General features: G+C 44.2%; 1 protein-coding gene across 1 annotated transcript in view; it reads right to left on the bottom strand.

Annotated features, from left to right (window-relative positions):
- Nucleotides 1-17078, bottom strand: part of casz1 (castor zinc finger 1) — a 208270-nt gene extending 191192 nt beyond the window's left edge. Inside the window, exons 1-2 of the mRNA XM_056299172.1 lie at nt 16939-17078; nt 16501-16789 (exon numbers count right to left, since the gene is read on the bottom strand). Coding sequence (XP_056155147.1) covers nt 16501-16789; nt 16939-17078 — 429 coding nt within the window. The remainder of the gene's footprint in view (nt 1-16500; nt 16790-16938) is intronic.
- Between the last annotated feature and the right edge of the window lie 208 nt (nt 17079-17286).

Raw genomic sequence — 17286 nt, 5'->3', positions numbered from 1 at the left:
TACTTGACCAGTGACTTTAACTGAAACCTCTGTACAGGAATGGAAAGATTCCCGAATTCTCCACACTGAATAAAAAGGTATTTGACCTTAAATCCCTTTATACAATAAAGAGAGCTGTTGACAAAAAGAACATCTGAACCTGAATGGTGAGATTTTCTGAGGTTATATTATACCTACCCATGCCCCGAGGTGTAATTGTGAGATAAATATACTGTATTCACACCTTTGTCACGCAATGTGACTTTATTGAAAAAGCAAGGCCAACATTATATCGCCTACAAAAGCATGCTCACCGTGCAGCCAGAAACTCACAGAGATGTTTACATCTCTTTTTTTTTTCAAGCCAATTAAAAAATAGTCAATCTGGAACAACACACAATACACTTTTTCGTCTATTTGTGGTCGGTTGACTGTGAGAAAAGCAGTACTACAGATTAGTTACGTGTATTGTGAGTTTCTCACCGACGAGAAACACAGTATTAGATCCTATTTATACAGGATTGTGTAGAAAATACTATCATGATAATCAACAGGAACTTTACACGATACTGCTATATATAACACAATATCTGCTTCCTTAATGCAAAAATGCCATGTTAAAAAATCCAAATGATGTTCATCACGTTAAAATTTTGGACTGTTACATATCAAACCAAAACTACTTCTCAAACAAAACTCCTTTAAACATTCTAGACCTCATTTTGCGAGAAATTTTAGCTAATAGATTGTCATTCTCATTAATTTAGACAAAGAAATAGTATTATAAATAGTATAAACATATTATTTTATCCTAATTTCATCCCGATGCGGTACCACTGAAAGATGAGAAACTACAGTATCAAATTATGGCCCAGCCCTACACAAGATCTCAGGTTCATATTTTTTATTATTTATTTATTTACTTACTTATTTATTTATGTGAAATTTCAAGTCGACAGATCAAATCTTGGCCATACAGCACACTGCCCTGGAACGTTTAACTACGTTACTCAAACCAGATTGCAATCACCTTCCATTGTTGCTGGATAATGGATGAGACACAAGATACAATCAAACTTCAATGTCATTCCAGATGTCATGGACTCTCATACTTTTTATCTACTGCGGATTTCAAAGGCTCCCACCATTGTTGGGTTATAGCCTTGCAAATAAAATCCAGCTGACTACTTTTTGCGCATGCGCGCGCGTGCGTGTGTGTGTGTGTGTGTAATTGCATGAACAATTACAAAATAAGGAGTGTAAGACTGTTAAGGCCTTTTTGTTCGTTACTGTCACACTTCAAATGTAAATTCATAAAACATAATTTTTCATTGGTATGTTAACTTGTTTTGGGGGAAATAACTTTTGGGGTCTAAAACACTGTGTTTAGTAGAGATGAAGCATACAGATAGTTTGGAAATTCCCTCAAGCTCACTCACATCAGTGCTAAGAATCCTGCCAATATAAAAAGATTGTGCAAGTGTAGCGTGTGTACTGAGTGCAGCCATGTTGATTATGCATGCTCGGAGTGGTTCGTCTTTTATTGGAAAATTTACACCCGTGCAGTGATTTATATAAATCAGTAGTGCCCACAAAGCAGTAAAACTCTAATTGTTTCTTCCATTTTGAAAGTCTAGCGTCCATTAAGGATGCAGTGGGTAATAAAGAGGACTTTTAATCAATCCTCTCTTGTTGATGAGTTGATGTGTGAATGAGCTACCCCTACCTGACAGAGTTGCCATATGTTGATTTCTTTTTTTTTCTAAATGGCGAACAAAGAGATTGAGATGGCTGGCTTCAGTGTTAAGTGACGGCTTTTGATATATTTCTTTCATGGAAAAATATGCATAATTCATCTGAATTGCAGTCTTTTGGTCATTCAAACTTTTAAATTTGTAGTCTGCCAAGCCACGGTCCTGTTTGTGGTCACTATTAATTGAAATTAGACCAAAGCTGCTGCAAATATCTGGGCCAAATGTCTGTTCTCCCCCACACCCAATCCCCCCTTATCTTTTAAGTATTAGTAACCCCAGCGTTCTGGGTTTACAATATTATGGGGCAGTTTTAAAGCAAGTGCAGTAGTCTGCTACATTACTTCATGCAGGGTCAAACCCAAGACCCCTTCTTGGTTGTGACCCTTTCGTTGTCAGATTAGAGTAGCCGACCCTTCCTCGACCGGCTGGCATGGCCACAGTAAATCCTGGAGCCCGCTCATGCTAGGGACCTTGGGTAATTAATAAAATCCCCATTACATGCCTTGTGCCCGTTGTTTGCTATTTCAACACCCCATTTGTGCCACGATTACAGTCATTATCAGTCAGCGCCATTAATTCTCTACCCGATGCCAGAACTGCATACTAATAAATTGGGCTCTAAAATTTTTTACCTTTCAAGGAGTTGGTGTTGGAGCTGGGCCAAGAAGTGCCACTCCAGATTAGAAGTCATCTGGTGACTCGGAAAGGGCCCTTTGAATAGAAGGCTGCTGCATCTTTGGAGATAGTTCAAATTCCCCCTTTGATTATTTTGCTTTCCCTCCAAAATGAATCTTTATTAAGCCTAAATCCTAAATAAAATGAAATTAGCAGACTGCAAAATATTGCTTTCTTTTCTGACTCTATTCCCTTGTGCCTGCATGCAAATTATAATGCTTATTTATGTAAATGAGGTGTCGTCTTTAATTAGTTTTGCTTGGGGGCATTAAAATACATGTATTCTTTCCCAAAAAATGATTTGTTTCATTGCTCTGTTCAGTTTAAGTTCAAAATGAGTGATTATGCCGACTAAAAAGGTTTATTAATTTGATTTTTTCCCCTTCCTCTTTTGGCATATTATCTTCTCCTCCCACTTCCTGGGAAGTGTATTCTGTCTGTGAAATAGAGAACCCTTTTCAGGCAGAGCTCCGAGTAGCTACTCTGAAAAGCACTTATAAAGGACCCAGGTTGAAACCACATGGAAGAAAGGCACTCACACTTATCAAATCTGAAAGATCTGCACTCCTACAGCTCAAGTGTCTATGTGTGCTAGACTACAGCACGTGGCTATTTGTATAAAAACCTTACAACGAACAAAAAAATGTAGTTCAATTGTTATTCTGGATGAACATTTGCATACAAGGCACTGGGTGACTACTGGTAAGAACAATGTCCTCTTTTCATATGTTTGGTTGGATTTGCACTTGACCCGTTGATCACAAACACGCACTTAACGTCTGTGAGATGTGTCATCAATCAAATGTTGATACCATTGTTAATTCCACCACCCTGTCAGCTTTCAGCATCTGTCAGCGCCCATCTCCCAACTGGAGTGGCCATGACCACTTCAATGACTTTCCCACTGATTTGGGTCCTGCTTCAATATTTATTCAAAAGGATTTCCAGTGTTACGGTAAATCTCCCCCTCGATGTTGTTTTTATGCATTCACTCTTGATTTACAGTGTCCGTGTTGAGTGGCTATCGAACAGAAAACCGCTTTATGTCACTGCACAAGGTGTTGGGTCAACTGCAGTTAGAAGCTGCGACTCCCCGTGTCTTGCAGTATTTCAAAACACTTCAAGTTGAAAAGGGACAAACTGCAGCCCCATTAATTGTACAATATGATATCAATATTCAGCATCCCTTTAACTACTGAGATGAGCTGAAATGGCATACTCTGCAAGCTAAGATTGCAGCCCCTCACCCCCTTCATCCCCCTCTGTGTCCTCCCTCCACCCGAAGCATGATTTATGGAAAGGAAGCTAAAACCATTACAGCATTTTTATTATTATTGTTCTTTCAAGGCTAATGCAACAATAGATTTTTTGCATGATTGATGTGTTACACTAAACATTAGAGGATTACATTAACTTAGCATAGAACGGCTAAATGGCATGAGATTGCTTATTGTTATTTTTCCTCCACATGACCATACAATAAACACTGCACAGTACATACTGTATACTAATTCTTGGCAAGTATTGATTGTGTTTCTGGGTGAATATTGTACATGATTGTTGAGTGTCCTGTGCACATTTTATATCCCTGCGTTTAACTTGATTTTTGGGGGTGAAAACAATAGGAAGCCCCCCCCCCCTTGGTGTAGCAAAAGTTAGTAAATGACTGTGTCAGAGATTTAACACCCAAATGTAAATGACTTTGATGGCCTCTCATCTGCCCCCTTCCCTCTGCAAATTATTAAAACTCTGGGGTTGGGTGGGAGCGAATGTGGCTGCAATATGCTGATACTTCAATCAGCTGGGAGGACATTCCACATGTAATAAAGAGGAACTGTCTTTAATCGCTGCTCTCCATTCTGCAGTTCCTACCACGGGCTTAAAGCTGTCAGAGTGTGCAGCCATGGCCTTTCTGATAGAGGAACTCTATAGACCACATCAAACCCCTCCATCAGTACTTCTTGGGGCGTGCTCATGAACAAACACAGTACAAAAATGAGTACTCCAACCCCTGCCCCTGCTGTTTTGCCACTGTCCAAGTGTTGTCTTACTTCATTAAAGCTAATGATCACATTGGACACATTTTTAGCAGTGAGAGGTACTTTTTTCAAATAGACCTATTTCACAGCAGCCATTTTGACATGAAATAGAAAGTAAACTCAGTTGTTACTAATCACATTAATTAAGTCTCTGTGGTGTCTATCAGTTCAGTCAGTCATTTTCCTTGTTCCGATGTCGCCCAGTTAAGTTTAGTCAGTCATTTTCCTCGTTATGATGTCTCCCTTTTCAGTCATTTTACTACATCTCCTAGGTTAGTTCAGTAAGTTATTTTTGACAGTCATTGTCTCCCATAGCCTCAGCTCATAACTTCAGTCATTGTTTCCCATTGCCTCAGTCATTCTCCCAGTTCAGTCAACTCATCATAACCTCAATCATTGTCTGTTGTTTTTCCTGTTTTATTTTGAAGTCCTCACCCATCTTGCTGTGTCAGTTCCTGCCTCTGGTTTTGTCATCAGTCAACCCTGTGTATCCCACACCTGTTCCCCATTCCCTGATTAGCTCCAGCACATATCCTCCCCTGGTTTCCCTGTTCCTTTGCCAGATTGTCTTGTATGTACAGATAAGCTATCCAGCGTTCACTAGCTTACGTTCTGCCTGTTTAACTATGTTTTTTGCCTGTTTCTGGACCTTGTTTCTCCTGCCTACCCCTGGTTGGATCTGATCGCCTGTTTGGACTGAAAACCCCGGTAACTAGAACTTTGAACCTGTTTTGCCTGTCTGCCTGCCCCTTTTCTATCTGGTCGCCTGTTCAGGCTGATTTTCCTGTGTACTGACCCCTGCCTGTCTTTGACTATTAAACTGAATGTTACTGTAACCTTTCCTGTCTGTGAGTCGTGCATTTGGGTTCTCACCTGTGGGTGAGTTACAATAGTTTTCAATGGCTTCATCAGTGTATGATTGTGTGTGTGAATGGGTAAATGTGAGTAATAAATTGTAAAAAAAGTGCTTTGAGCGGTTGGTAGACTAGAAAAGTGCTATATAAAATGTAGTCCATTTCCCATTTGCCTTCTAGTTTCCCTGGGAAATGTTACGGCTCTGTACCTAAATAGAACAGAACCTTCACTGATGTCAAAAGTAACACCAATGGTTACCAACAATCTCCTGTCAAAAGGCTGCTGTGAAAAAGGTCTATGGATTTGAAACATTTTGCTAACTGTTACACACCCTGGGCACCTCGCATTTTTGAAGCAGTGCCCGGAGTGTCTGAAGATGAAAAATGTTCAACTCTGAGCAGAAAATGTCCCACGTCACTCCTGCATTTTCTCTGCTGTCCAATCAGAGGAGCAAAGGGGCGGGCCTTCAACTGTCAACTGATGGAGGAAAAAGAGCGAAAGCAAGTGCCCCCCCCCTCCATGTTTGACAGATATAAATAGTGGTATAGGTAATAAAAAGATACGCTGATTAACAATATAGAGAAGTAACGATAAGTCAGGTGGAGTTGTGCAGTTAATTCACTGATGCCAACGCTGGCACACAAATGATTGACAGATAATTCAGTGGCTCCCTAGCAACAGCAAGATGACTCTCGCTGCCAAAAACACGTGATCAGGCTAATGGGGGGGGGGCAGCAGCAAAGCACACCTCGTGTTTAAATGCATCCAACGTGATCACAGCCATGTGAATTCTTCCACACTGTTTTCATAAATCTTATCAAAACAGGGCAAGATAGCCATATATATCTTGGGTACCCTACTTTAAAAGGAAACAATGATGATTCTCATCTAATGTATGTTGTGGAGATACTATTTATCTCAATTATAACTGAAACGCAGCTGAAATTGCATGGGTAAGTGACCACCACTGACGTCATTGGCAGACAATCTTTGAATTGTCATTTTTACATGGTATTCAGGGTCATTCGCTGCAACAGCTGTATGTAGTGTTGTTATTCACATTTTCTATACAATGCAGCCTATTTCAATATATCCCACCAAAGGTAGCAGCAAACCAGGAAGTAATGCTTGTAGTTTTCACATTAACAGATCTTCTGCCAGTGATGTCACTAGCGGACACAATTTTGAAGCAATTTCAGACACACACAAGACTGCTGAGCTGTGTTATCCTTACAACATATACTATAGATCAAGATAATATTGGGAATAGGACCAAATTGGTAATCTAGCAATTCTGGCAGATGCCAGAGTGATGATTTTTAACTGTTCTGGAGCTAGGCTAATCCTGCAGCAGAAAATAAATGTTAAAAAAAAAAGAAAGAAAGAAAAATTATAACTACACCAATGTAGAGGCACTCTTCTTCTTCTTTTGGCTTTCTCAATTTTTCAGGGGTCGCCATTTACAGTTTCCATCAATACCCTGTGAGGGTACAGCACCAATGGCGACTATTGTTAACCCGGGCCTTGATCAATCTGGTATGGTGATCAATCTGGTATGAGTGTGCATTTTAACTTCTGGAGTGATTCTGAATTGCTGGTTCATCTAGAATAGAGTAAGTATCATCTTTCTTGCTTAACAAGTTGCTACTAGTCTTATTCCAGCTGCTTGAGTATTAGTCCTTTTGTCTATACATCTGCTGCTGGTTCCTAGTGTGATCTTATTCTAGCTGTAGCTGTCTTATTCTATTTACTTGTCTTATTTACTTATTCTAGCTGTAGCTGTTTTTCACCTAGTGTGCCCTTAAATATTTCTTGTTGCCTAGCGGTTTTGACTTAGTTATCCTTTTAGCTTATAAATATATTCCTTGGTAACTTGCTGTTTGCAGTTTTAATAGTATTGTGTGAGGTTTGATAGAGTTTTACATAAGTGACCAGTTTCTGGGCAATAGGCCTCTTTTCAGTGTACCTCTTTGGCCAATTGGCTGTTAAGTGGCCAGGGTGTGGCCTGCACTCATGGCAGACAATTAGCAATCAGTGTTCTTTAAATCACTGCTGCTACTTCCAAGCTTCAAGCAAACAAGCAAAGATTGAACGAAGGGTAGAGTAAACAAATGCAAGCATGACTTTTTCAAGCCAAGACTTTGTCAGGCATGGACTGCTCTTTTTAGATCCGGTCAGTCATCTGTATTTTGTGGACCAAGTATAGACTATGTGTTTCCTTCGCATTCCTGTCCTTTCCTCTTCCCGGGGCTGGCATAGACGTTGGGTCACTCCTGGGCGCTGTGACCCTACCAATCTCATCAATCCCACTCTCTCCACTCACGTTGAGCATGTGGTGACGGGAGAGCTCTGGAATTGCCAGTCTGCGGTGCCGAACGCTGAGTTTATCTCAGGCTACGCATCATTGCTCTCCCTCAACTTTCTTGCTCTAACTGAGACCTGGATCATGCCAGAAAACACTACCACACCTGCAGCTCTCTCTGATGTGTACTCTTTTTCTCACACTCCCAGAGCTGGGAGGCAGGGTGGTGGTACTGGCCTGCTGATCTCCCTGAAATGGAAGTACTCTCTTGTTTCCATTCCACAATTTTCTCCGCCCTCTTTTGAATTTCATGCTGTTACTGTCTCTTATCTAGTCAAACTCACCATCGTGGTTGTGTACCGCCCACCAGGCCCCCTTGGTGAGTTTCTGGAGGAGCTTGACACACTTGTCTCGCACTTCCCTGTTGATGACTCTGCACTTATCCTTCTCGGTGACTTCAACATCCACACTAACAAGCTAGATCCTCTTCTCTCTTTCCTCTCCTCCTTTGACCTTCACCTCTCACCCTCTCCTCCTACCCACAAGGCCGGCAACCAACTGGATCTTATCTTTACTAGACACTGTCCTATTTCCAATCTCTCTATTACTCTCCTCCAGCTCTGACCACTATTTCATGTCCTACTCTCTCTCCCTCTCTTCACCCCCCTCAGCCCCTTCCCCTACCCACATGGTTTCCACCCATAGACACCTCCACTCTCTCTCCACCACTGATCTTTCTTCCTCTTTTACCTCTATCCTCCCTACACCTGAATCTTTCTCCTACCCCCTGACACTGCTACTGATCTTCTTCTCTCTACCCTCTCCTCTTCTCTGGACAATCTCTGTCCCCTCACCTCCAGGCATGCACGCCCAACTCCACTTGCCCCTTGGCTGACCGACTCAGTACGTACTGACAGACGGAGCCTGAGAGTGGCAGAGCGCAAATGGAGAAAAGGCAAACTCCAAGAGGACCTTCTCAACTTCTAGTCTCTTCTTTCCACTTTCTCCTCCTCGCTTTCTGCTGCTAAGGCTGCCTTCTATCGCTCTAAAATCCTACCCTCTGCCTCTAATCCTAAGAAACTCTTTGAAACCTTCTCTAGACTTCGTCAACCCCCACCTCCTCCTCCTACTTCCTCCCTTCTCCCTGATGAATGTGCCAATTTGTTTCACAAGAAGGTAAATGACATCAGATCCTCCTTTTCTCACCACCCGGTTAGTGCTGCTTGCACTGTCCCACCCTCCTTCACCTCTCCACGTCCCACCCTAACCCACCTCACTCCCCTCTCCCCCGACGAGGTTCTAAACCTCATCACATCCAGTCGCCCCACCACATGCTCCCTTGACATGGTCCCCTCCCCTCTTCTTCAGTCTATAGCACCTGAACTCCTTCCCTGTCTAAACCACCTCATCAACACCTCCCTCCAGACAGGATGCTTTCCACCTGCCTTCAAGACTGCTAGAGTCAACCCCCTTCTCAAGAAACCATCACTTAACCCCTCTGATGTCAAAAACTAGATCAGTTTCCAGTATCTCACCTTTCTATCCAAAACTTTCGAATGTGCTGTCTTTAACCAACTTTCTTTGTACCTCCACCAGAACAACCTCCTGGACCCCAACCAGTCTGGGTTCAGGGTCGGTCACTCGACAGAGACGGCCCTCCTTGCAGTGACTGAATCGCTGCACTCTGCGAGAGCAAACTCTCTCTCTTCTGTCCTGATACTCCTGGACCTGTCAGCTGCGTTCGACACAGTGAACCACCAGTTCCTCTTCTCTACCCTCGAGGGGCTGAGTGTCACAGGCTCTGCACTCTCAATGTTTGCAACCTACCTGACGGGTCGCTCCTACCAGGTGACATGGAGGGGATCTGTGTTGGAGCCTCACAGACTGACTACAGGCGTTCCACAGGGTTCAGTTCTGGGTCCTCTCCTTTTCTCCCTGTACATGACAGCCCTGGGTTCTGTTATTCGCTCGCATGACTTCTCTTACCATTGTTATGCCGATGACATCCGGCTGATTTTGTCCTTTCCTCCCTCTGACACACAAGTAGAGACACGCATTGCTGCGTGCTTGACTGACATCTCGGAGTGGATGGCGACACACCACCTGAAGCTCAATCTGGACAAGACAGAGCTGATGTTCCTCCCGGGGAAAGGTTGCCCCCACCGAGACCTGGCCATCACCATTGACAACACCGTGGCGACGCCAAATCGGACTGTGAGGAATCTGGGTGTGATCCTGGACGACCACTGTCATTTGCTGAAAACGTTGCATTGGTTGCTCGCTCCTGCAGATTTCTCCTCTATAACATCAGGAGGATTCGCCCATTCCTCACCGACGAGATGGCACAGGTGCTCCTCCAGGCTCTGGTCATCTCCCAGCTGGACTACGGCAAGTTCCTCCATGCTGGCGCCCCGGCGTCGGCCATCAGACCTCTGGAGCTTGTTCAGAAATCTGCAGCTCGTCTGGTGTTCAACCGCCCTAAGTTCTCCCACACAACTCCCCTTCTCATGTCCCTACACTGGCTCCCAGTAGCTGCTCGCATCCAGTTTAAGACTCTGGTGCTAGCCTACAGAGCAGTGAAAGGAACAGCGCCTTCCTATCTCCAGGCCAATGTCAAGCCCTACATCCCTGCCTGACCACTTCGCTCTGCTGCCTCGGGACGCCTTGGTGCCCCACCGCTCAGAGGCCCTTGCTGCCGATCGACCCGGTCACGGCTCTTTTCTGTCCTGGCCCCACAGTGGTGGAATGAACTCCCCACTGATGTCAGGACAGCGGAGTCGCTACTCATCTTTCGGCGCAGGTTGAAAACTCACCTCTTTAAGAACTACTACCCTGTTACTTGTTTTTAGCACTGATTGGTTTTTTTTTTACTGCGTGAATACAAACAAAAAAACTCTTTCTTGCACTTTTACTTTAGCACTGGTTGTGCTCTTAGATGGTTGTTTAGATGCACTTATGACCTCTGGTGACTAGTAGTTCTCCTGATTTCCTTTGTTAAATGCACTTATTGTACGTCGCTTTGGATAAAAGCGTCGGCTAAATGACTGTATGTAATGTAACGTATGGTCTTGTCAATCCATATACTGATTCTATTTCTGCTTCCGGCGTGGGAAGATTGCTGCGCAAATTCGCGTTTGCAGCAGCCTCACCCAGTGCCGGTGTCAGAAGTTGGCAGCGCGAATTCGCATTTGCGGCAACCTTACCCAGTACCATCAATGCAGTGTCTTTGTCTATGCCTGCGTCTTAAGTTTTGCCTTAGTTTTATGGCTGGGAGAACTGGCGCTGGATCGGCTGAGAAGGCTAAGCTAACTGCTAGCCCATGCAGACCAGCAGTTCCGATAACACCAAGGGCGGTTTGGCGGCGGCCTCACCTGGCGTTGACTGGTGTTTTTGATGTCGTCATGAGGAGTGCGGGGAGGTGTGTCAAGGGTGTCTGGCCGGGGGAGCTGGCACTGGATCGGCTGGGAGAGCTTGGTCCGCTTCGTCCAGTGAGCCTGAGGACCACGGCCCCCGCCTGGAGCTATGCCCGAGAAGGAAACGCCAAGGGCGGTCTGACAGGATGCGGAAGCGGGGCAGGCTAAGCTAACTGCTAACACATGTGGACCAGCAGTTCCGACAGTCATTCTGGCTGGCATTCATTCCCTTGGACAGTGATTTTTTTTTTGTATGTGTTAGTTTGAGTATGTGTGTTCTTGTAGTTTTTGGATGTGTTTTTGTCTTTATGTTGTACAGCTGTGGGCTGGGAGAAATGGCATTTCGTTTCATTTCATGTACGCAAGTGCATGTAGTGAAGTGACAAAAAATGTTCCTGATTCCTGATTTGGTCAAATTTTTGGATGCCCTTTCTGCCCATCAGATGCCCTTTCTGACACAACCACTAACCCTATGGACGGGGGCACAAGTAAAGCACTGGATGCCATCTCAGTATTCATGGACTTGCGCCCATGCCTGTCACCACTGTAGGAGGCATTCAAACTGGCTAAATCATCCAAGCACATGATCCGGGCGGCTCCACTTCAAGATGATGATAATAATAATAATTAATAATACATTTGTAGCCCTGGCTAAAATGCATTTAGACATTTGGTTAAAATTCATTTAGGATATAGTTTTAAAAATGAAGTTCATACAGTTTAAATATGTTAAAAATATATATGGAAGGATAAAATAGAAAAGTCATAATTTACAGTTAAAAGGTTAGAGTTTAGGCAAATGAAACAATGGAAACCTAACAGCTATTTTGCTAATGCTCGCGATTAGCAACACAATTCGTTTTTACACTATAACATGTAATCACAGTATGAAATGCAGTACACAATCTCATATTTACCTCTTGCAGATCACAAAAATCTGAACCCTTTGGATAACTGTTCATCAACCACTAAGTTAGGAACACATTTTGCTCTCGAACAATCTGCACTGTTCACTTGACGGTGGCCATTCACTTTCTGCTGTTCTCCAACGCACAAGACCTAACAGCTTACAACCAAGCCCCACCCCTCTACCTGAGAATGGAATTTGGGTTGGCTATCATTTCGGAACATACCAATTAAAACAAAGGAAAACATAGATTGACATAATGCAGCTAATGAAGTTAGGCTGTTAGACTGACTACACGTACTTGGTTCTGTACATATTAAGCAAACTATGCTCATTTTCCTAATTGCAGGTAGCCATTAGTATTAGCATAATAGCAGTTAGCTCAGCTTTGAAGAATTGGTTAAGACAAGCTGTTGCTAGCTCGCCACGAAAGAGTGTATGGACTTGTTGCTTAGCTGATTTATTTGATTCAGGAGAGGGATCATTTGTGACTGTAAGAGAGGACAACTCCGTTGGACCACTTTGGAGAACTGTTTTCTGTTCGAGTGCTTTTTGAGTGTCGCTGCTGTTCTGCGCTCTGCCGAGCGCCCATCACCCGGTTTCCCTTGTCTTTCCCCCTCTAAATTTTCCCTGGATCTGCGAGTACTGAGCACGTGCTTTTTATTTTGCTTGTGTGACCAAGTGAAGCGGCCACTACAGTTTCTGGGCCTCTACGCTCCCAAGCCATGAGCCCACGACTCAGGCCTGCAACGGGGGTTTGGTTTACAAGTGGGTTGACCAAAGTTGCAGAGTGTTGGGGGGGGGGGCTATTGGGCCTATGACTGATGTTATTTGGTGTTATTTTGTGTTTATTTATATTTGGGATTTAGTCCTATTTGTCTTTATTCATGATGTGACTTTGAGAAATTCTGTTTTATATAAATAAATAGCCTACCATAATTTGGTATTACATTTAAAGAAACCTTGTTGTGTCATAGCTCATAGGTCAGTGTTTCTCAACCCAGTCCTCAAGGATCCCCTATCCTGCAGATTTTCATTGTAACCCTGCATAGGTAGCTCTGCTTGTACTTACTCAACCAATCATCTTACGGCACTTAATTATGCAAGGTGTGCAAACTCTGACATTCACTGCTGAATTACTACAAACAGGTACCTATTCAGGGTTGCAAAGAAAATCTGCAGGATAGGGGTTCCTTGAGGACTGGGTTAAGAAACACTGTCATAGGTAATTCATTTTTAATAACTGTTAAAAGGATAGATAAAAATTAGGACAAGAGACAAAACTAAAATCTAAGGGATATATCTTTAATATATATCCTAAATTTATCTGGAGGCACCGCCAGTTATTTTAGTTTAAAATAGAGTAGCATTAAAATAGTTTAAAAGCATACAGGTGATAGCGCCATTTAGTTTGAAACCATACCCAGGCCCCGCCCACAGTACTACTACGCATAGCAGATTTTTATATAGCTACATGGGACAGGTGTTACACATTTTATATGGCACCTTTCATTGTCAGAGACAGTCTGGGAGTCCTTAGATTGTCTGGGATGGCATTCCAGAGATTGGGGGGGGGGGGGTAGAGCAAATTGCCCAGTCCCCCATTGAGGTCAGCTTCGTACTGGGTGGGTGGAAGAGCAAGCTGCTGCCAGACCAGATATTGCAGGAGGGATTTTGGGGGGTGAGCAATTCTTTGAGGAATGGTGGTGCACTGCTGTGGATGCATTTACAGGTTAATAGGATGGTTTTGAAGTTGATTCTATAAGACATGGAGAGCCAGTGCAGGGAAGCCAGGATTGGGGTGATGTGGTGGTGTTTTCGCACTCTGGCAGTGCTGTTCTAGATGTACTGGATGAAGATTGCATTGCAGTAGTCCAGCCTCAAGGAGATAAAGGCGTGGATGAGCTTTTCTGCATAAGCAAGGGTGAGGATGGGAGGGAGTTTGGTGATGTTTTTAAGGTGGTAGAATGAAGTCTTGATGTTTAAGATGTTTAGTATTGATGTCCAAGTTTAAGGAGGGGTCAAAATTGATACTGAGGTTGGTGATTGAGGAAGAGAGGGAGAGCGTTTGGTCGGTAGTGGGAAAAAGTTGTGCTTCATCCTTGCCCTTATCTTCTCGAGGCAGATGCTGAGCTGTGTGAACGCATTAGAGGGATTTGGGGAAGTTTTGATGTACAGTTGTGTGTCATCAGCATAGCAATGGAATGATATTCCATGCCGGCTGATGACACAATCAAGGGGGAGCATGTAGAGGATGAACAAGGATGGGTCCCAAGGACAGATCGTTGTGTAACACCACAGTAAATAGAGTGGGTCTGAGACTTTGATGCCCCTAGGGCAGTCTTCACCAATTAGTTTTCCCCAAGGGCCAAATTATGTCATGCATGCCAAGCCATGGGCTAAAACATAAAGGAGATTTTTTTTCCATTGCGCCAGCAAAAGTTGTTTTATGTGCAGATGTTGTTGTTGCTATTACGATTATTATCATTAGTAGTAGTAGTAGTAGTAGTGGTGGTGGTAGTAATAATTTAGGCCTGAGATTCTTAAAACCTGTGTGTCTTAAAGCTTGTGTTCAGGGTCACATAAGAAAAAAAATGCACTCTTGGCACAAAATAAGTCCAAAACCAACCATTTAATTATGGACAAAATAAATGGATGTTCAGTCACCAATCAGTGAGAAAAGTGAGGGCAATGGGATGAGGCAATCCTTCTGATGCCGGGCCTGTTTGCTGTTGTGGCAGTCCTGAGGCACTCGCCAAGATGTGCATTGGAGAGTCTGTTTCTTTCCTCGTTCTTGATCAAGTTCACTGAAGAAAACGATGACTCACATATGTACATAGAGAGCAATATACCTCGGATCGAGAATTGTAGCAACTGCATACAGGCGCTCAGATCCAATGTCACTGATCGCTTCTGGATCGCATCCAACAAAGCGGCTTTTGACATTTTCACACCTTGGTCCATCTCTGCTGTTTTCTCAAGGAGACACATAAGAGCGCTAATGGGTGGTATAACATCTGCTGCCGATGCAGTTGATGAGCTGGGCTGTTGCTTGAGCTCTTCGAATGGTGTGAGAAGGGAAATCATATTTTCGTATAATTTCATCTGATTGCTGGAGAACGTTGAAGGCAAGTCATAGTCGGCAGCATAAGCAGATAGTGCCCATTTCTGTTCTTGTAGACTCTGTAGCATATACAAAGTACTATTCTGTCGTGCTGTAGTCTTTTTGTAGGCTGGCCCAGGTGTTGATGAATACTTTGGAGTCGGGAGTATGCTAACGGGGGAGGTTTAAAATGACCGACGATCGGTCTCCCTGCAGCTATTACATCAGCGATGCTTCGCTGTGACAATACTTCCTCAACCACGAGATGGAGTGTATGCGCCATACAGGTAGGCTGGGTAAATCCGCATCCTTCATGGAACTTTGCCATGTTCTTAGCATGATCCCTTAGAATAGCGTGTACCTTTTCTCTCGGTATTCCCCAGGATCAGAACATGTCACTGACTGCGACAGCCAGAGCCCCCACTGTGTGTGACCCTGTGAATTCTTGACAATGAAGAACAACTTTGTGTTGTTTGAAGTTTTGATCAACAAAGTGTGCGGTTAAGCTTAACAGGGACACTCGAATTCCAGATGTCACTTTTAAAATAAACTGATGTGACGTTGTCCTTTTAAATGCTGTTGATGGCGTCCGGGTAGCATAATGGTCTATTCCATTGCCTACCAACACGGGATGGATCGCAGGTTCAAATCCCTGTGTTACCTCCGGCTTGGTCGGGCGTCGCTACAGACACAATTGGCCGTGTCTGTAGATAGACAGCAGTTCAGCGTCAGCTGCTGTCGCCATTCTGATTTCATCCACTTTGCTTGTAGATGCAGGGATCCTCCCACTACACTAGCCACATAGCATGCCACCTCACTGTGTGTGTCAGTCTCTGTGCACATGCTAGCCAGTGGACTGCGTGACAGGGTGTCTGCGAGAATCAGAGTTTTCCCTGGAGCATACTCTGCTACTGGATTAAATCTCATGAGCCTCATGAGAAGATGCTGACATCGTAAAGGTACATTGTCCAGGCTGTGGCTGTTAATGAGAGGCACCAGCACCTTGTGGTCAGTTATAAGCATAAACTGCTCCAGTCCATTGAGGTATCTGTCAAACTTCTCGCATGCCCACACACAAGCCAGACATTCCTTTTCAATCTGGGCGTAGCATGTTTCTGCTTCTGTGAGGCGTCTGGAGCAATATGCCACAGGTTTCCACTGCTCCCCATGGAGTTGAAAGAGTGCACCCCCCAATCCATAACTACTTGCATCTGCCAACACAGCAGTGGGCTTGTTCACCTCGTAGTATTCAAGTACTGGTGCAGTTGTGAACAGCTCCTTGATGTGTTCAAAGGCTGTTTGTTGTGTGTGACTCCATGTCCATGTATTCTTGTTTTTCAGGAGCTCATACATCAGCTGTCCTACTGTTGAGAGGTTGGGGATGTACTATCTTCCGAGATAATTCACCATTCCCAGTATCCTTTTCAACTCTTGCACGTCTGCTGGTGGTGACAGCTGCCGAATAGCCTCTACCTTTTCAGGGACAGGCCAGATCCCAGACCGGTCAATGAGATGCCCGAGTAACCACAGCTGACTCTGCCTGATGGAGCACTTCTCACAGTTGAGCTTCAAACCAGCCATCTCTATGCGCTGCATTACCTTCTCCAGGCGACTGTCATGCTCCTCCTCTGTAGCCCCATAGACAAGAATGTCATCCATGAAGACCTCAACGCCCTCCAGCCCTTGCAGGGTCTCCATCATCTTCCTCTGGAAGATTTCAGGTATGCTCATAATTCCGAATGGTAGCCACTCGAAGGTGAATCTGCCAAACGACGTAATGAAGGTCATGAGCTTACAACTGTCTGGATGCAGTGGTATCTGGAAGAACCCACTGGCAGCATCAAGTTAAGAAACGACTGTGCCCCCCCCCTTAGTTTTGCTGTAATCTCATCAGTAGTAGGCAGGATATACTGTTCTCTCTTCACAGCCTCATTCAGCCTGAGTTCAACACAGATGTGGGCTTTACCTGTGCACTTCTTCAAGACTGGCACCATGGGTGCACACCAGTCGGTGGGCTGTGTCACCCTCTCGATGATGGCATTTCTCTCCATCCTCAGGAGCTCCTCCTTTACCTTTTTTCAGCATAAAGGTATGCACTATGCTGTGTGTGCAGCATATGGCTGAGCATTGTCTTTCAGCTGCGTTCTCACAGGTTCAGTCGTATATGTCCCATGCTCACCATACGCCTGTAGGTATCCTCTGTTGCACACCATTTCATCCACTCTCCTCACTAGATTCATCTTTAGACAGTGGCCTGCT

Source organism: Lampris incognitus, chromosome 2 (assembly GCF_029633865.1).
Source record: "Lampris incognitus isolate fLamInc1 chromosome 2, fLamInc1.hap2, whole genome shotgun sequence".
In the NCBI taxonomy this organism is placed as follows: domain Eukaryota; kingdom Metazoa; phylum Chordata; class Actinopteri; order Lampriformes; family Lampridae; genus Lampris; species Lampris incognitus.
This window is presented reverse-complemented; position numbering and strand designations above follow the sequence as displayed.